The sequence below is a fragment of the Urocitellus parryii genome, chromosome 4 (assembly GCF_045843805.1).
Source record: "Urocitellus parryii isolate mUroPar1 chromosome 4, mUroPar1.hap1, whole genome shotgun sequence".
Classification (NCBI taxonomy): domain Eukaryota; kingdom Metazoa; phylum Chordata; class Mammalia; order Rodentia; family Sciuridae; genus Urocitellus; species Urocitellus parryii.
In genome coordinates this window covers 141138332-141159829 of record NC_135534.1, presented here as the reverse complement: position 1 = coordinate 141159829, position 21498 = coordinate 141138332, and the positions used below count along the sequence as shown (strand labels likewise).

Sequence of the window (21498 nt, the reverse complement as noted above, 5' to 3'; positions counted from 1 at the left end):
GAAAAGGAGAGCCAGGAATAATTATCTGAATTATATGAAAACTATAATAAGGGTTTCAACCTGATCTAATAAGCAGAACAAACGGCAAGGGAAAAGCTGAAGAGAATCATGTGGATGACTTGAGGGGTTTAAACACGAGTCCTTAATTAGGTTATACTTACCTGGCCCACAAGTCAGCTCAGCATTAATTAGAAGAGATGATGAGTAAGCAAATAAAGGGCTGTCTATAACCAAGCTCAGCACTGTTTCCTTGTCTAAGCAACAGAGCCCTGGATAAACAAGAGCCTTTGAGAAACCACACAGTGTCTGCCTATGGCGCCATCTTGTTGTTGATAGGGCCAGTTGTTCTCTCAGGAAGGTTTAAAAAATTATAAGGTAGCCTAATGAGCTGCCAGATCATCTCATAGTCCAGGACTGGCTGTTCTGAGGCTTGCAATTTGGTAGGAGACAATTTGGTATTGAGGAGGAAGTCAGAATCCTTCACTCACTGTCAGCTGCAAAATGTCTCCTGTGTTGCAATTTCTCTCTGTAAAGTGATGGTTTCCTTGCTGTTTGGTGAGGGGTGGGGGTTGGGGGAGCTTGTCAAACCTAGAAATTGAGGCCTGAATGCCATGAAGCACTTGCAAGGGCTCAGAAATGTTCTATTAACCCAGGATGTAATTTTACAAAGACCTCTTCCTGCTCACAGCTTTTGAGTTTAAATAACCTCATTAAATAGTGATTTTGTAATTTCACTACAAAGTTTAAAAAATCCTTATAAAAGAACAAGAACTATAATAGTAAATAGCTTCCTTTCAATTACCTACACATAGCTTCCCAAACAAAATATCCATCATAATTGGTTACAGGCTTACATGTCAGAGAAAGAGAATTGAAAGGAAGTCCTTGGGAGGCTGAGTTTCAAAATTTGGTTGCTAAACGATTGTGTGACACTGGGGAAAATAATTTAGGTTCTCCAGGATTCACTTGCCTTATCGATGATATGGAGGGACTAAGATTAATTAGTATTTTTCAAGATTGGCTAAACAAAATAACCTTGGTAACATTCAAAAACCTATGGACCAGGTTCCATCCTAGATTAATGAACAAAACTCTGGAACTGAGTCTTGAACTTGGCCGTTTGTGATGACCTCATGGGTTATTCTGAGCCTCCAAGTGAGAACCACTGCATCTATGCCCTCTACAGTCTGGTGGCTGAAGTTCTGTGACATATTGCAGTCCTGTCTGTGATAGGACAGATATGACCCATTCCTGAGTAGAGAGATGGCTCTCACATGACCTGTGACAGTTTAGTAACCAGCCCTTCCCCTCCAACTACTTCCTCTGCCTGAACTGCCTCAGTTTGTACCACCTTGGAATACTGAAGACCCAAGGCTCTATCTTGGGATGTTTTAAAGGAAAAAGTTAATATTACATCTTAATTTTAAAAAATGAAATAGAAGTTAATCTGCCTCTAGAGTTTTTCAGCCACTTTGTTAAAAAATTATTTCAACTTTCAAGCATGCTTGTCAGAAGCCGGGGGCCAAAGGCTCATTAAGTTAGTTGGCCTGTCTCATTGAAGTCCTGGTGAATAATTGACAATGTCCTGCTCATGTAAAGACTGTTCTGCTTTTACTGATTCCCCTTAGTCCAAACCACAAGCTGGACTGCTTAAGACAATGAGAGATGGTGAAAGTCCAGATCTGCACCAACCCACTAGCCTGCCTCCTCAAATGGGACCTCTGACCTATGGACTACTCCACTTCTTTGTCGAGACAGGAGAACAGAATAATTCAAGGGTAAATTGTCAAAGTGAACAAAACGCTCATCTGTGCCTGGACGATTAGTTGGGGCTTTCACACATTATATTTTTAGTGGTAATAAAAAGGAAAAAACCGTTTTAGTGTGGTGGTGCGTGCCTGTAATACCAGTGGCAGGAGGATAGGGAGTTCAAAGCCAGCCTCAGCAACAGTGAGGTGCTAAGCAACTCAGTGAGATTTTTGTCTCTAAATAAAATGCAAAAAAGGGCTAAGGATGTGGCTCAGTGGTTGAGTGCCTCTGAGTAACCCCCCTGCAAATAAAATTTTTTTTTAGAAAAGAAAATAGGTCTTCATTTGGTTGATCAAGACTGAGAGAGAAAGGCCTGCCTTTGTAGTGCTTCCTCTGGGACCTCCTTGGGCCACCCTCACCTCCATTAGCATCAGAGATGTGCAGTCAGGATAGTCACACTGCTCAGAAGGGCAGTGCCTGGGGTTCATGGTTCTAGGCTTGCTATCTTGAAATTCTTTGTTGGATAACTTGCTGGGAAGTTTACCCACTTCATACACTGAGACTGTCTCAGGTAGGGGTGCAAAGACCTTGGGAGGGGGGATCACCAGTCCACTGAGAGTTGGGGCTGCCAGTCATGGCAAGAGGGGATTGATTCCCCTTTCCCTGTCACAAGCATACATTTTCACATTGCATTGGTGCCCACTAATTAGTTGACCTTGCCCAATGTGACCACCATGTGCTCTGGGTTCTAGAGCACTAGGTGGAGCCTGAGGAGGGCTGTCAAAACCAGATATCTGTATGTCTTCACTCTTCTGGTGAAAGATCACTCATCCTCTTTAGACTCTTCTTCCAGTGCTAAATGTAAGCATATACATACATCCTATAAGACATGGGACAAATACCTTTGTTTTTTGTACTGTGGATTGAACCCAGGCAGAGGCACTTAACCACTGAGACACATTCCTAGCCCCTTTTAAATATTTTATATAGGGATAGGGTCTTACTGAGATGCTTAGGACCTCTCGAAGTTGCTAAGGCCGGCTCCAAACTTAGGACACTCCTGCCTCAGCCTCCTGACCTGCTGAGATTACATATATGTGCCACCATGCCCAGCCAGACAAATACTTTAAGACCCCAGTATGTTATTATGTCATGTAGACTAATATTCCTGTCATAAACATAAAAAAAACATAGCTAAGTACCAAGCACAGTGCCAGAAATATAGTAGATATTCAATAGATTTTAGTTGCTATTTTCATGATTATGATATACTACAGATTCTGAAAGGAATTGCCAAAGTATTTTGATTAATACTTTGAAGGGTATTTTAATAAACTTATTTGGTTTTCAGTCTTCAGTTTTTTCAGAGTCTCTCGAGTTCATTAGACATTTTCAGGACAGGTAAAGAAGCTTACACAGAAGGATATTATATGATGAGGAGGGATGGGCTGTGTCCATCATAACAGCACACTCACAGGAGCTGTTTAATTGTTGGGGGACTCAGGGAATAAAGCAGAGGGGATACAGGTGACATAGTCATGCTCTATTTTGCTGGAATTAGTGGATGCAGGAGATTGATGAATATGGCAGTCAAAATATATATGTGGGACCAAAGACCCCCTCATCTCCAGTCAGTGGTGGATGGTGTTCACAGTGCTAGCTTCCTGCCAGTGACAGTCAATCAGTGCTAGTGTTCAGAGGACAGAAATCAGAATGCGGACTTATGCAACCAACTGCTCCTGTGGAAATACTCTAACACATCTTTGGACTCCCAGGAAATAAATGAAGGTGTTTCACTACTCTATCATTAGTTTTTCATAAGCAGTTAGTATTTTCACAAATATCTTGAGCAATAGCCCTATATACCATCTGGTTTTTATGTTCTCTTTACTTCTCATAAGCACCAAATAAGGCAACCAAGACTGTTTTAGAGATTTAAAAACAAAACAAAACAACAACAACAAAAACTTGAGTCTCTACTGAATTAAATGGTTTAACCAAGACTTTCCAATGAGACAGTGAAAGAATAAGAGTTTATATCCAGTTCTGCCTGACTTCAAGATCATGCATCTTTGTGTATGTTTGTGGTGCTGGGGATTAAACTCATGGCCTTCTGCATCCCAGGTAAGTAGTCTACCCCAGAGTAACTCAGCCTGTGTATTTTCTTCTAACTGATTATGAAGCTTCTCTTTTAGATAGAGTCAGTAAACTTTAACAGTTGCAGATGCCTAGTTATCTTTAAACATCAGGTAATGTTCTACACGCTGAACATGTATTCACTCATTTAATCCTGTAGACAGCCCTGGGAAGTAGAAATGACAATCCCCATTTTACAGATAAGGAAACTACTGCACTGGGAAGCTAAATAAACTGGACAAAGTCACTTGACTACTAAATGATAGAGCCAGGCTATTGCTGAAAAGCAATGTTGCTTCTAATTTTATGATCCATCATAGAAGTAGACTATGAGTCAGAACTTCCTTTTGGGGTGGGGGGAGGGGCTTAATGGGGATTAACTCAGGGGCACTTGACCACTGAGCCACATCCACAGCCGTATTTTGTGTTTTATTTAGAGACAGGATCTCACTGAGTTGCTTAGCACCTTTCTTTTTACTGAGGCTGACTTTGAACTTGCCATCCTCCTGCCTTAGCCTCCTCAGCTGCTGGGATTACTGGCATGTGCCTATGCAAAAATATTAACAGAAAAAGTATAGTTTGACCTTCTAAAAATAATATACTGAGACACATACATCCAAATGAGCATTAGTCAGAGGGATTTTGCAATTTCTTTCAATGCCTGGGACAAATAATGATAGTGATAATAATAATAGTAGCTAAATTAGTTTTACATCATATTTATGTGTCTGATACTGTGTCAATGTTTTACATGTGTCATCTCAATGTTTATGATAATATCAACAGTCTATATGACAGAATAAATAATTGAGGTCAAGAAAACTTAAGTAACTTTCTCCCTGTTACACAGCATTTATGGGATGGTTGTGAGGTAAATTTAAACCATGTAAATCCAAGATCTACACTCTTCACTACTAAACTAATATTCTACTCTTCTAGACAGTTTTATGGTGGTAAGCTTTACTTTCAGAGAATAAACTGGACCTGTAAAAACTGGCAGAAGCTATTCATAACTGAGCTCTATGTCTTGTAATTCTTAGGTACTTGAGTTTTCTGTCAAAACTATCATTTGGAGAAAATATAGACTGCCATTCTTTTATGATCTATAAATTATCTGAAGTCAGTCCCCAAAAGAGCAACACATTTTTGGACAATGGCATCATCATGGGTCTTCCAAGCTGTTGACCTTGGAGGAACACTCTTAACCTCCAAACATATTTGTGTCCATATTTGACCTTGGATATTAACAATGGAGATGATGACCAGATGCTTACCATGTGCCTTCTGGGATTATGGCATTGCTTTCAGGCACCACTGAAGCACCTGTGAAGTCGCTGGGTGTCCCTCTCTGCAATGATTATTGCTCAATGAGCCCTTTCTTCATAAGCAACACTTTTCATACAGAAAGAACTTACATGACTTTTTAGGCATGATTCCACAAGCTCAATTCCATAACGTGAACAAGGAGTGTTCTAAGTTGGGGATCCTTTGTAATTTTGTGTAGGCAAATACATCCCATGATTGGGTGGGAAAGTTGGCAGTCTCTATTTCCTTTATTTATTTCTACATAGGATAAGACTAACTTATTCCTTTTTTTCCCTCAAACCCAGCTGGATGTTACCAATAGCATCCTTTTCTTTCCAATATACAGTTCAAAAATTGGCTTTGATTTACTAGATAGCTCAAAACTAATTTTCTTAAGGAAAAACTGTGAGAATAGCTCAGTTACCCCCTCTTGGTAAATCAATTATTGCAGTGAGGAGAGGAGGATGAGGAAAAATGAAGGGAGGAGAGGGAGAAAAAAGTGGGAAGTGGCCTCATTGCATTTTTTAGACTGAAAGTCATGTGAGTGGACTCTTAGTGAATTTAGTAGTGTGCTTCTCTCAGCAGAATTTTCTCTTCAAACTTGAAAAGCTCTATGGCTTGCCTAAGAGAAACCACTTCCAACTACTCCACCCTAAGCCAACTCTTAACAGAGGCAAGCTTGTACTATACTATTTCTAGAATTTTCAAAACATATGCTATATTCTATGCCTTGCAGAATCTGTCAGCCATGTTAGGGAGTGGTCTTTGATGAGAGCTGAAATTTAGAAGTGACAACTGTTAAAAGTAAAATTTGTATATTTTCTGAAACTTCTTTCAAAAAGTTCTTCTCATATGCAACTTTTCCATTAAGAACTTTACTGAACACAGCTGCTTGGACAAAAAGCATTCAGTATAGATGACAAGATCCTTCAGTATAGATGACAAGATCTCTATTAGGACACGGAAGGAAATAGGCTGATATGATTGTGTCTACTTTGAATAGGGAGAACTGCTACTTTAGTAGCAGAATAAACAGAAACCTAAAGGTAACATTTTCCACCCAAGGGTGGGGAGGGGGAAGATTTAGAAAAAGTTTGGAATAGATAAGATACAGAAAATAATATAACAAACAGTGGATAGCTATAGAAAATAAGCCAAACAAAAAGAGAAGTGCTGCATGTTCTCTGTCTCATACATGGAAACTAAAAATGTCAACTTGATTGTAGAAAGGTGATTAAGAGGTTGATTAATAGTGATTAGAGGTTGGGAAGGGTGTATATGTGGGGGTTGGTTAAAAGGAGGTTGAATTTGATCAGTGTGTATTGTATGCAGCTGTGGAAATATCACACCAAATTCCATTAAAATGTACAATCTATATCTGTTGATCAATCAAAAAAAGGATATCTGTCTTATTATTAATACTAATCACTATGCTTGATCTTATACTAATTATTTTTCTAAATTCTGGGAGGAAAAATTCCCCCCTCCAGGGGAAGATAATTAGAGCAGGTTGCCCCACCAGAAAGTGGCAGGGCTGAGGTTAAGCCAGAAGACTAAATCTCAGGCGCTTCACCATTCCTCTGCAGGGCAGGAGGTTGCCCTGGGGAGTGCTGCTTTTTGATTACCATGGCTTTGTTGGAATGGCCACCTCCTTGGAACTCAATGGTCCCAAAAGCATCCGTTGGGCTGAGCTGAGTGTGTTTGCTGATGGACCATTTCTCAGACTGGATGTCATTTCGGGAGAGGCGACTTTCATTTTTCTCATTCTGAAGCACAGAGATACTGGGAGTGAGTCCGACATGCTGGCCTATTAGACGCCCACAGCAACACCTATAACATAAGAGGTTAAAGTGAACCCCTTGTGTGAGCCACTATTGGAACACATAAGCAACTGCTGCAGAAACCTGCCGTTCATATTGACCCATTTCAGTCAATTCTTGGGTAAAATTGTCGAATTATTATTATATTATGTTATATTCTTATATTAGGCAAATGCAAACTCTGGCTCCATATGACAAACATATCTCCTTTTCTCCTCTTCTTTCCCCACTTTGCTTTAGTGATAAAAGCTACAACATGCATCCTTCCTTCTCCAGCCACACCTTTCCCACCTGGCATATTGTTTAGGATAAGACACCTATGAACAAAAAAGTTCTCTAGAATTTTTCTAATTCTTGCTCCTCCCAGCTATCAAGTATTACACGAAGAATACTGAAGAGCTTCAAGGGAAGAATTTTAACATGCACATTTAAATGAGGAATCTCACTTATACATGAGTCACAACCTAACTAGTCTCTCCCCAATTGACATTTGCTGTCAAATATCCAATTCCAAGAAGAAAAATCTGCAGAGTTAAGTGTTCTTGAAGAAACAAGGAATAAAATACTCATGAGATATTTGAAAAGTTCAAATTTGTTCCTTTGACAATGAAAATGTCCTTCATGCACTACTACTACCTCTGTGACAATTATTAGTATTAATAGATATAACATGAAACTACCATTTATTAAACACTAACAATTCATTGAAAGTCAGGTGATTTGTTCAAGGTTATAAAGGAGTCTTTATGATGGCATGATCTATACTTTAAACTGTTTTATTACATTGCCAGCTTATAAAAGCATTTTAGACATGGATGTGCTACTTTATTCCAAATGCTTTCTGCCCTACATACTGTTGATCTTCAGGAAGGTAAGGAAGTACCAAAAGAATGTGCCAAGAATTCTGAAGTTCTGCAGTCACACATCAGTAATTTGCTAGGATTTTTTTTTAAAGCATCTTTTTTACTAGAGTGGAGCATGTTGATATGAACTAAGCATTTTAACAAAATGCTTAGAAGGAAGAACCAGTAACCATAGCAAAATATATATATAGCTCAGTGTTATATACAGTGATTAGTTCCTTCTGCAACAGTATATCTGCTATTCTATGAGGGCTCTTAAATTCAGAATTAACTATAAATATGGCATGTTATATAGGGCATACACACACACACACACACACACACACACACACACACACACGATTGCTTTGAAAATGTCCGGCAATAATAACAACTACAACAAAAGATATTTACTTTGACATCGTCCCCTGCAATGGGTATTCTTGATACATTAGAGACAATAAGATTATATATTTACCTATGGGGGTCTTTGGTGCTGGGTATGATGTGAACACATTCTCTTTTATAAAATGCTCTTTCTATCCAGGATTTCTGTGCCTGAGAAAGAAAAAGAGAGAGAGAGGATGAATATAACCTTTAAGTATTTTTGACTAGAAAGCAAAACTTCATAATCACATAATAAACTAGTATATTATAAACTAAATGGAAATTGTGGTTGTTTCACACATAAACACTGAATATAATAAAATCTGTGCCTCCCAGTGCCTACTACTTTGGTTAGCATTATAATATTGAGAGTTAAAGGGAACAGCTGTGTTAAAAAAATAGTAGTGATGGAACCATGTATAAAATACTAATGGTTTTTGAAGGAAAGAAACAAAGCTATTTGCTGGAAAATGAACCTGAAGGGATAGAACATTATGTTTGTAACCTTACAGAAAGAGAGTATTCAGGGTAGGAAGACATACATCTAAATAAAGTTTTCATGGATGATACTTCCATTAGATTTTCCTTATAGAAGGAAAGAAGAAAATGGTGAAGGGAATTGTATACCTCCACAGCCACAAACTATCACCATGCTGTTCTAAAATCCAAATTAGCAATGCTGAGGTATAAACAAACAAACAAAAAAGGAAATGAAAAGAGGAGGAGATAAAGTTCTTCACTATAGTCCCAGATTTCACAGGTAATGTCTTGGGGAGAAAATAAGACAGACTCCCCTCACCCCCATTCCACATGCCCTACACATACACAGCAAACACAGTTTCTAAAAACAGCTTTTGTTGAGATGATGCACCCAGATATCCTGCCCCTGCGATTGGGTTCCCGGATGAACAAAAGATGTTCTGGCAAACTGTAGGATCTTTGTTCCAAAGAAGAATGTTCGTCCTGCATCCTCAACCCCTTTCTTTACCAGCATTTGAAATGGTAGAGAAGTCTCCTATGAAGTCAAAGAAGCTATTCGGAAGATTCCTTCCCTAAGCACTTAAGATGGAAGTTGCTAGAACAACCCGTAATGTTCTTTCTATATGCTATTATCTTTTCTCTAACCCAGTATCAGTTCTAAATTCATACTCTTAAAATATACAGGGTTAAGGCAAAATTGAGCTGTTTACTTGAACTGTCTCAATCACTGGTGTTAACTGTTATGGGCCCCTGTTTGTTGGATGTAATCAGTCTTGAAGCCAAAGGCAACTCAAACGTCTGTATAGAAGCTGTGCTGGATTCTGGTTTGCCCTTAACCCCTAGATCTCATATAATGGAGGCCTATGCAAGCATGTAACACTGACAGTGGTGGTTTTTTAACACTTGTGACAATGCACATTTTACAAGTGGCAACATACGGGATCTCTGGGGGCCACCAAGCAACTGCATCCTGTTTCAGTGATGTTGACAATGGGGTCACATAATTCCTGGGTATTCATGCATTGTCTGCATGAAAAAGAGCCCCACAATTCCTCGGAGAGCCACAGGTCCAGGTGGACCCTTGTACTCTCATGCTGCAAAGGTAACATTTGCAGTTTTTTATTTATTTTTTTTTTTATTTTTTCAGTCAGCTAGACATAAAAGAAAATATTCTCAAAGATTTTTCTTCCCAAACATGTAGGAAAAGTTAATGGTGACATCTTTGCAACAGGAATGAGCTTAGCAGCAAAGATAGCTAGTCTTAATCTTTACAAAAGAAGCTTGTAAGCTTCTTTTGTAAAGGCCATGATTTTCCCTAGACATTGAATACTTTTGTTGATAATATCTCTTGGCAGAAAGATGGTGAAATACTCCTCAATGGATATTTGAAACCCACTTTCCCTACACCTCAGGGAACAGAAAATGGAGAATGTACTTCTTTTTTTCTTTTTATGGTCCACTTTGGCCGGCTTTTAGAAAAATCTTTTTGGGGAGCATCTGGGAATTTCAGAGAGTGCTGATCAATCCCCCTTGAGAAGAAGTCGGAAAAGCAGTATCATGGGTAGAATGTGGAGTTTGCAGTTAGAAAAACTGGCATGAGTGGGACTCTGTGTCATGGAGAAAGTCAGATGAGTTCTTTGTTTCTCAGTTTTCCTCAACTGTAAAATGGGCACAATGGTAATACTGATGTTCAAAGTTGCTGTCATTATTTTAGGAATACCATGCTTTCACTTCAAGAAGAGGGAATGGTCCTTGGTTGATTCTGGTACTGAAAACGCAGATGAGGATAGTTTGAAATCATATAGCAATGATCTAGATTGAGCTTCTCTTGTGTTGGGGCTCCTACAGTCCCTGACTGGTCATTAATGAGGCATGTAAAAAATTTACTTCTCTGAGTCTCTTTCATAACATGTAGTTCATCATAATTACTCTGGAAGTTTTGGGATAATCAGATAAAACCCTTGGCACATAGTAGGAGCTCAATAGGTAGTAACAATAGCCAATATTTATTAAGAACTCATTATGTGCTTGGCATTGTGCCACATATGCACTATGTACACAGATCCTCAGAACCACTCTTTGAGGGAAATGCTACAATTATACCAATGAAGAATCTCAGGTGGTGAGATACAGCAGAGTTTGAGAGTCAGTGTTTGAACTTGAGCAGCCTGATTCCAGAGTTCACTATCACTGATTCTGCTAAACTGCCTCTCCAAGTGCAATATTGTTGATATTAAACATCCTTGATGTGGCAGTGCCATCTGGGCATGCCTGGGAGTCCCTTGGTATTTGGAGAAGGCTGGACGCTGGAGGCCTGTCTAGGACCAGCTCAGGCATGCTCCTTTCACATTCTCACTCCCCACTTCCCAACCTCAATGTTATCTGTTCTTCCTCTCTCCCTGGGTATAAAGGAGGGGGTGGGACATTAGGAAGAGCTCAGAATATGAGAAAGAAGTAGAAGCGGGGAGGCCGTTATCACAGCTATGGAAAAGATATGAAATCATAACGGGACTCTCCAGTGGAGAATCTGGGGGACCACAGCAAATGGATTAGTCTTTTCAAGGACACCTTTATTACTCTTTTCACTTCCAGATCCCAGTTTCATTGAAAAGTACTGGAAATTTAAGTAAGATGGTATCGGGTCAGATTTACTAGTATGGACTCCCACTTGTCCTTCAGCATACAATAACTTCCCTTGTGTTCAGTTTAGTAAATTAATTACCTTTCAAACGTGAAAAGCTACCTCCATGTTAGCAAAAGGACTAAAGATTAGTTTCTATTCCTTGTTACTAGTAGATTAATAATTTCTCTTGCCAAGGCACAGACAACTGAGGGGTGTGGGTGGGGGAAAAAGAGAAACAGAAGGTAAATCTCGTCTCATCATTCATAATTAGATTGAATTCTCTGTTTTTGAGAACAGTATAATGCATAATAGAAAGAATGCATGTGTAACACATGAATTAGGAATTCTACAAAACATCATGCATAATTTAGCATGCTCTGTAAAGGGCTTTGCTTTATTGTGCTTTTATTCAGGTCTTTAATATGGACAGATACTAGATTTTTAAAATTATTTTCTTGGAGAGAATGTACTTGATGTATGATCATAGTTAAACTTGTTCCCTAAACTAATTCTCTTTTCTTTTGTTCAAAGGCTTTAAACTATTCTGTGTGAAGTTTCATACTTTCCTTCAACATTCAACTAAAGTTAGCCACAATGATTATCCTAGTTGTTAGAAGGTATGAAATAATTTTGACACACTGTGTTTCTAACTGACCTTGTAATTCTCTTCTAATGCAAGACATCAATGGCCAGTTTGTCTGAACATCTTTTCCTTTAATATGCTTTGGAGGGCTCAGGTTCTCTTAGAAAAGATGGCTTCTATCAACCCTCAGAAAAATCACTTTTGTACACTCTTTTCCAGAGGTAGAATGGTCACATAACTATGGCTGAGTCTGTGAAGGGCTATTTTCTTCTTGTCTTTCTGCATTATCAGTCATGTGTGATGTGTTATAGGGAAGTGTTTTTCAAAGGCTAATAATTAAAGGACATCTTATTCAGAACAAAAATGAGAACACTCACATTTTTGAACACAGTATAATAATTACCCTCAGAGAATAAAACAAGTTCAAATTTTGAAAACGAAGTGTGAAATCAATAAAGCAACAAAATGATCAAAACCCAAACAAGAAGGTTGTAAATATTGCCTTAAAAAGAAGAAGAAGAAAACTTGAATAATTTCATTTAAGAAAGTTTCAATTCTTTCACAAAGGCTTTGCCAACAACTTTAGACCCCAACTTTAGACTACTTTGAATCTTCTTTCTGTGCAGTCCTGGCTAGCTACAAACCAGACCTTCTCTGCGAGGGAGTAGTTTATGAGTACACACACAGGGAATGTATGAAACCCATCAGAAAGCAACTGCAATCCATTTTTTAGCAGAGCAATATAGCAGAGGGACAATAACCCAGACCAGTAACCACAAGGTTTTTTTTTTTTAAGTACATTAACTTTATAGAAACAAATTACAAGGAAGACTTTACCACATTCCTCATGTTCACATTTTTCTATTTCAGATAGACACTCTGTCTTAATTACAGCAAAATTCCAAGACCCAAAGGGACTGAACACATATGTCCATTTGCACCTTTTGCTTTCCCTCAACAACTCTCTGGTTGTCTATTTGGTCTTTCTCTAGGTCCCCAGCTCCAATGCTGAGAAGTTAAACAAGAGAAAAGTTAAGCTGAAGTCATTTTACCTGTGCACTGACTCTGGCTGGTGGCAACGGCAGTCCCTGGAGCGGCTCCTGTTGCTTTCATTTTGCTGTGGCCAGGGCTGGTCATCCCGTTAATAATGCTCTTATGACCGCCCACTGAAAAAAAAGTCACTTGCCCGGCTCTTCCCCCAAGAGACGTTTCAAGTAAGCAATGAACTTGGGCAGATTAGCCCCTTGGAATGTGCCGCTGCTTCAGGATTATCCTCACTAAGAATCCCATGGACATTCCCTTGCAGTCCTCCAAACACTGCTTGATGTGAACATCTAATCTGACGCCAGAAGAAAAACAAATCCCCGGAGAGATCGGATTTAACTGGCACAAGTCCTAACAGGCTCTCCACCCCCCACCACCACCCCTTTTCTTTTTTTCCATTTTCAGAGAGAAAGCTTGTGAAAGTGTGATAAGGTGTTCTGAGTTCTGAGAGTTCAACTTTGGAAAGCAAATCCTGCTGAAGAAAGAGTGTGTTAATGCTCCATGTGGTTTGAACACACAAGCGGCATTGTTCCCCCGGCTGCAAAGAATGGAATGATAGCATTTCTTTAAAGAGAAACTGCAAAAAAAAAAAAAAAAAAAAAAAATCACTCAAGAGTATTTCAAAAGGATATTTTGGTCCCTAAATATGAGCCCAAGTAGAATAAAGTTGGAGTTTGCCGGGGACCTTCCACAAAACTTTTCAAATGTCAGTGGTAAAACTTGCCTGATCCTACTTCTCATTCTGCTGCCCCTCCCCAACAGCTGCAAGTGTATGATTAGAAACCTACTTTCTATTTCCTTATTAAAAATGATGACCTGTGGCCTCTACAGCTCGTGGATACAGATGGAAAGTGGTGACCCTATGATGTGTTTATCTGGGGTGGCTCCACTGTGAGATTCCAGCTGGTATTCACTCACACAGAAAGGGCTCTTTCAAATACCATCCAGGAGTGAATTTTTTAGACAATAGGAGTTCTTCTTAACCAGATAAGTGAATACATCAGGGGAGAAAAGAGTTCCCATTTCAACAAGGCAAAAATGCTTTTTAAAAAGGGAAGATATGAGCACTGCCTCTCTAAATACTGACTCTTGCATGAACAGAGGCTGGAGTTGAGAGGTGGCACTCTTCACCTGTAAATCTGTACAGGCAGTAAAGCTCCAATTTTCGTTTTTCTACAATCTTGTATCAAAGTGACTAGTATGTGTCATGTTCACACCGAATAAGAGCAATAATGTTAAGTGAGTGATTTACTTCACACAGGAATTAGGTCCTGGATCATCTTCTCACCTCTCTGCTCTTTCCAGGATTGATCATCAAACTCTCACATTTTCTGGTTTCTCACCAAGGTTTCCCCAAGGACAAGGGACAATAAACTGCCTAGTGATTTTCAACTACAGAAACATTATGTTAAGCGAGACTCGAATGAAAATTTGGACTGAGTTTCAGCATTAAACACATGGAGAGAACAAGTCCCTTTGCCTGTCCTCAGGAGCTGGCTATAGCCTTCATGGCATATATATACCCTCTCTTCTGTACACCTGTAATACTTCTAAGCATTTGTTCCCAGGCAGTCACTAGAGGTGTGAGCACATGAAGATGTTCCCTGCAGCATTGTTTACAATGAAGAAGAACCAGAGACAAGTCCATCTGCAGGAGACTAATTAATATGAATTGTGCCATTTGTGATCACAATCAGGGTTTAGAAGACTCCTTAATTACAAAGAGAAATGTTTTTGCTTTATGTAAGAAAACTAGGCCCTAAAATAGTGCAAAAAGCTATACACTTTAAATAGAGATGATAGGTAGAAAACATTGTAAGTTGTTACTTTATTCTTTTGCTTTCCCATATTTTCCAGTTTACCCCTGTCAATGTGTCTGGGTACTCAGAATGCTATAGTTTGTGTATTCAGAAAATCTATTTTTTCCAACTGTCAAGTTCTATATTAAGTTAGTAGGAGGTTATTGAGGAAGAGTCGCTCCGGAAGTGACTGAGGAGGAAGAAGCCTGTGGAGACTGAAGGCTCAGTGGGGAAGATTTGGAAAGGAAAGTTTTATAATGTGCAGGGTGAATGTTCTGGAGCAAGAGAGAAAGAAGAGGGAGGAGGGAAGAAGGATGGGAAAATGAAGGGGAAGGAAAGGGAAGGCAGAGGCATGGGGGCAGGCGGAGGCCTGAAAGGCCCACTGAGCGGGCAGGCTGCAGTGTGGCTGCACTGGGCCTGTGAGACTTAATAAGTTGGTTGCAGATAATCTTCCTAATGTAAGAAACGGCCCAACAACTCAGCCCTTCAGCTTCCTTCTTCACTTGAGACTGCTTCAGCCTTCCTTTTATTCAACTCTGGAGATCAATCCCATGATACTGAGTCTTTTAAATATTGTCCACATATATATTTTACCCCATTCTTTCTAGTCTTACTTGTTTTGCTGTTTGTTTGGTTTTCTTTCTTTTTCCTTCCTAAAGATAAATACATATTCAACAGGAAATAAAATATGAGGTGCCTTCCACAAAGTTTACACCAAAGACAAAAGTATTGCTAGGAGTATCTGGACGACTGGTGTTAGTACCAAAGGAAGCCCCAGGTGAGTCAACACAGAAACAATTCATATGAGTAGCAGCTCATCCCCAGGACCCTTTGATTTAAGCAAGTAATTAGCTCCGAAGAGACTCGAAGCTCTGGGCCACACGGTGCATGTGGATCTTTTAAAAGTCTTGTGTATCACCCAACAATGCTGCTCCCAAAAGGGGGTATTACCAGCCTGCTACAGATGTAATTTAGAGAGAATATATATAATTTGAATATTAACAGGAGAAAACCACAAAGCATGATGCTAACTGTGGTTATTCTTCACTCCTTTCTCTGTGCAAGGCAGAATAACTTATTCTCCCCATTTATCATTGAAACATGACACTTGAAGAGAATGTACTAAGATTATTCTATTGGTACACAACACAATTTTGTAAAAGCTAAATCAGATTTTCTACCAGCAGAAAGTAGATTTTGACATGGAAAACACATATTTCATTATAATAATAATATACAAAGCATTTTTTTTCGGTGATGCCTACATTTGATAATAGCAGCAAAATAGCATGATATAAGAGGTCAGTAAATGGCATCTGCAAAGAGCCAGATGGTATGTATGCTAGGCTGTTTGGAGACCATCAGGTCTCTGCTATAGTACTTGGCTGTCACTGTGGTGTAAAAGTAGTTGCAGACAACATACTCACAGTGAGTATGGCTTTGTTTCAATAAAACAGGAGGCAGGGCTATGCCCAGGCCCAGCGGCATAGGCCTATAATTTCCGCTACTCAGGAGGCTAAGGGAGGATCACAAGTTTGAGGCCAGGCTCTGCAACTTAGGAAAACTCTGTTATAAAATAAAATAAAATAAAATAACTGCAGGTGTGATTCAGTAGTGGAGCACTCCTGGGTTCAATCTAGAATCACAAAAACAAAAGCAGGAAATGGGCTGCAACTGGTGTGTGCTGGTATATCCCTGGTGTAGAATAAAGAGGTCCAGGTAGGGTGGTAGTGAGTCCTAAAATCCAGACTTTCCTGGCAACTTGACTAATTTTTCTGCTTTTCTTCAAGTGCATAGGCAGGGTCTCCTTTGCTCCTGTTGTCCCTCCTACCTGGACAACTCCACCTTTAGATATCCCACTGTTCCCTCCCTCTACATATCTAGGCAACTTAAAGGTCTTTGGTGACCATCCTAATCACAGGTACATCTTGTCCTTCGCCAGTCCTTTCTGTCTTTCTTGTAGCCCTTCACCTTACCTGGTGTTGTGCAACACCTTTATGTATACCTGTGTCTCTGTGTCCTCTACTAGAAGATAAGTTCCTGAAGGCAGTGGTTTGTTTAATTGCTGATGTTGCCCTAGCACCTACCAGTGTGGCATGCGGTCGGCACACACTGAAGCAAACCATTTGATTTCTTGGAGAAGCAGTTATTCCCCTGGAAGATGATGGTATGTAATGGACCAGTGTTTCCTAATGGGGAATTTTAAAATGGTACATAGATGGATTTTTTTCTTTTAATATTTGGGTTTATGGTCGTATATGGTATACAAGGGATGGTTATACCTGTGATTCAACAAACACTGTTGCTAAAAGCTATAATTTCTCCTCCTTGATGTTGTAAAAAGATGAACTCAGCAAAAACATTTAATAAGTTCGAGTAAAAATGATTTGTAGAAAAGAGAAAGATCATTATGATGTCAAAAAAAGAGGAAATTAAAGCAACACAGAGCCAGACCATCTTTAAATGTCCCTTTCTTATTTCTTATCTTAATACATGAAAATAAATGCACGGTGTACTCGAATGTTTGAGTTGCCATTGACCCTGAGTAAATAATGCTGAGGGCTAGGACAAAGCCAGCCACCTCCTGAGCCACACACCAGCATGTTCTTTCTAAAACAATTGATTATGCCATTCTCCTATCAATATCCTTGGATAGCTCTCCAGCTCTAGCATGAGCAGCAACTCAGCACTGAAGTCCTTCAGGATCTGACTCTGAAAGGATCTTATTCAAACCTCTCAGTTTCCCTACAGACCTTCACATACATTATGCGGCAGCAAACCAAATTACTGCTTGTGCCCCGATGCACCATGATGTTCCATACTTCTCAATCTTTGAAAATGCTGTCCCTTCATCTGAAATGCTAGCTTCTTCCCTCTGTACTTGGTCAATGACTCTGTTCCTCAAAACTCTGCATAAAACATTATGTTTCTTGAGAGGCCTGGCTGACCACTGCCAGGGTAAACATTGTAACTTACGTTCCACTTCAAAACCTTGTTCACACTCTCACGGGGGGAAAAGTCATGTGTATTATAATTATATATATATATATATATATTATAGGAGAAAATGAAAGACAGATATATATATATATATATATATATATATATATATATATATATATATATATATATATATATGATTCCCACTGCATAGACACTGGGTTCTATGTCTGTTATGAAATACAGCCTCACCTGGAAAACTTACCTCCTTCCCTCTCCTATTTTTAATCACCATTTCTAGGGGATTTTCAATTCTTCATTCTTAGAATTCACCTTTGGGGGATAAACTATTTATGGTTGGACATTAATTGTGCTCAAATCAGAGGATGGAGGCCTCTACTTCAAAAGTATCCTATATATGGTCAAGGATTAAGTTAGTTTCAACATAACGACTTTCTCTGTACACAGTGTCTTAAAACTTATATGCCACACACATCCACTTAGGGGATTTGTTGCCTTTGGTGAGCAAAAATAAATAAATAAAATAAAACTAGAAATAACAGTAGTGCCAGTTCTGTGAGACTAGAGTACATCATAGAAGTATAGTAATAGGATAAACTTTACCCTCAGAAGAAGAAAATGAAAGACAAGATTATGATCAAAAAGTGCAAGAGATTGAGGTTAGACATCGCCGTCAAGGGCCAAGAGCTTTAAGATGACAGCTCGTTTGTTAGAAACAGTACCACTGTGACAATGTCAGCCCGTACCTAGTGACTGGGAGGGTTTTTTATATTCATGGAGTCAGAGCCAATGGGAACTATAACTTTTTTCTCCATCAAGTAAATGCAGAGCTGGAGCAACACAATGTCCCCCTTTCAGTCCTTAATTCTGTTTAGCTTTCACCACTCATCCCTGCACGGTTCTGATTTTGTTAGGAGACCCCCAAATGTGCTGACTCATTAAATTGGAATGGTTTGTGTTAGGTAGAAACATGGAATTTATATGACAAGTTATTACAGATTCAGAGGCTGCTTTTAATATTGTTTAACTCGTTTGCCCTGAAAAGATGAAGATGCTGAGAAAAGTAGTGGGTGAGAATGGATAAGTAGCCGCAATAGTATTGACTACTGATGATACACTGCCCCGTCCTCTTCTTTCCTATGCGTGCATAGATTTTTATTTTATCATCAGTCATAACTATCTAAAAGTATTTTGGGTGCTGCTTTATTTTAATCAATGAGTGATTTCAAATCTAAAATCAGGTCTTTATCCTCGCAATGTGCTGACTTAAATTTGGTTGAAAGGTTTCATTTCTGAAATTCCCCTTTTCTTTATCCATTCAAAGCAATAGTAAGGCAGTGTGGTAAAAGCATGATGGATTAAGAGTCTCAGGATATATAACCCAGCCATGACAAGTTGATAACTAGGCGCATGACCTTGGAAGCCAGTGACTTAACCTTGGTGATCCTCAAGGTCAGCTGTAGCTCCTGGAATTGATGATCCTGGGATCAGAAGCTCACAGCTTTATTGTTAGTCTCTTATTAATGTGCATAAAATATGTGTAGAGGTTTTTGAAAATAAGGGATTTAAGAAATCTTTACAAATTCATGGAGCTGTTGTTCTTTTCATAACGAAGCAAATAAAAATGTTGCAGAGCACAAGGTTTTATGTCTATGGGGCACAAAGTACATAAGGAGATTTGAACTAACAAATAATCCCCCAAAGAATTCTCACCAGGCTCCAACCATTCTTAAGAATGCCCCTGGCTGAGCAATTCAGCACATGTGTTAAATTCTAATTCTGTTTCAGTAAGATTTCAAATGTTAAGACATTTTTATGATCAAGCAATAATATAGCATTTATTGTTCTGTCATTGAGAGAATTTCAAGACCAGAACCTGGTGTTCTCTTGCTCTTATTCCTACCAAATAAATAAAATAAATAAATCAAATCTCAGTGTCATCAATCAGATCAAAATATGCAGAGTGCCCAGGATTTGTAGGTTTTTTTTAATCTAACAACTGAGAATTATTTAATTGGAGGAACTGAAAACAAATCAATCTCATTTGTATCATTGGAAGCAACTTGCAAGCAGACAGATCCAGCAGTATAAATGCAAAGCTATTCCTATTATCTTTGGAAATGAAAAACTACTAGGTATTAAGTTAATGCAGCATAAATGTGTTTTTGTCTGATTGTCATCTTTCTCTGTCAAGTTACTAAATTGTTAGGTAGAAAATAAAGACATTCAACCATTGGTGATGTTGTTCTAATGTGACACTTTTAAGGTTGTTCAAGGTTATAGGTCTAGCTCAAAAATAACCATCAGTATCTTTCCTTTACACTCATTACAGTGTTGTGTCTTATTGATTTTTCTCTTACCTTATACATTAACATAAAAATCTCTTTGAAAGACTTAAGGTCCTAGAAGAGACTAGACTATATATTATTAGCTTTTTTTTCTAAATATATTAGTTTGAATTTGATACACATAGAATGAACCTGAATTCAAAAGCAGTTGTAAAGAATTTTTATAGGTGGCACAAAAATATAGACAGTCTCCAATTTGTGTTCCACTGATGACACCGCAATTTCTTCTGTCCTGTTTTTTGACCACCTCACCCCTGTACTCCAGAGTTCCAATCTCTGAAACTTGGATGCCAAAATGAATTTCTGATAGCAAGATTCTTCTGAGAGAAGCTATGCTAATTTTAAAAAGAATAGTGTGTTGGTTTCTTAATTGATTCCCCAATCCATTCTTCACCCAGCAATGAGTCATCTTTCTCCCACTACTTAATTAATAGATTTTTAGAGCAGCTTCAGTTTTATAGAAAAATTGAACAGCAAGCATGCAGAGTTCTAATATACCCCCTCTCTCCCTTCCCTACACTTTCCCTTATTGACCACCTCACATTGGTACAGTACATTGGTTGTGCCTGAGAAATTGCTATATTATTGTTATGTTGTTGCAATATTATTCACTAAATTTCATAGGATAAATTAAGGTTCACTAAGCTGTATAGTTCTATGGACTTTGTTAAATTCAGGTCAGGGGTCCATCGTTACAGTATCATATGAAACAGTTTTCCTGGTGATCCTTTAAAAGGATGATTTCATTCAAGGCATTTCATTTCCTCCATCCTAAGTCACTCAATGATTTCTTTTCTTCCTTTAGGACAAACCCAGATTCCTTAGCCAGTGGGTCTCACACGCCTTCTACAGTCACAGCCCAGTTCACTTGTCCAAACTCTTCTATGCCCAGCTGACCCTGCTCGCTTCATCCAGTCACACTGACTTTCTTCAAATTCCCAACTTTTCTGAATAAAAACACATAAGAGTAAAACTTATCATGCTATAAGTTAGTCTTTAATTTGAATACTGCTTTCTGAAGGAATACAAATAATTTTCATGACCTGGGGAAGGGGGCAGAGGTAGGGAGGATCCATGGGCAATTTGATATTTCAAATCCACATTTTTGAAGTAACAACTGCAGAATCACCTCCTTTCAGGGAACTAAAAATTCCCTATAGAATTGTTTCATTTGATAATGTGATTTATTTTAATAATGGCAATTATCTAGAATATAAGCAATAATAAATGTTATTGAGGATGTGGGGGAAAAGGTACACTCATATATGGCTGATGAGACTGAAAATTGGTGCAACCACCATGGAAAACAGTATGGAGATTCCTCAGAAAAACTGGAATGGAACCACCATTTGACCCAGCTATCCCACTCCTTGGTTTATACCCAAAGGACTTAAAATCAGCATACTACAGTGATGCAGGCA

At 38.8% G+C, this 21498-nt stretch overlaps 1 protein-coding gene across 22 annotated transcripts in view; it reads right to left on the bottom strand.

Moving 5' to 3' along the window:
• Trpm3 (transient receptor potential cation channel subfamily M member 3) overlaps nt 1-21498 on the bottom strand; it is an 814506-nt gene that overhangs the window by 269581 nt on the left and 523427 nt on the right. For all 22 annotated transcript variants that reach the window (XM_026389224.2, XM_026389227.2, XM_026389223.2 and 19 more), the window contains exons 2-3: nt 8331-8410; nt 6816-7020 (exon numbers count right to left, since the gene is read on the bottom strand). In XM_026389224.2, coding sequence (XP_026245009.2) covers nt 6816-7020; nt 8331-8410 — 285 coding nt within the window. The remainder of the gene's footprint in view (nt 1-6815; nt 7021-8330; nt 8411-21498) is intronic.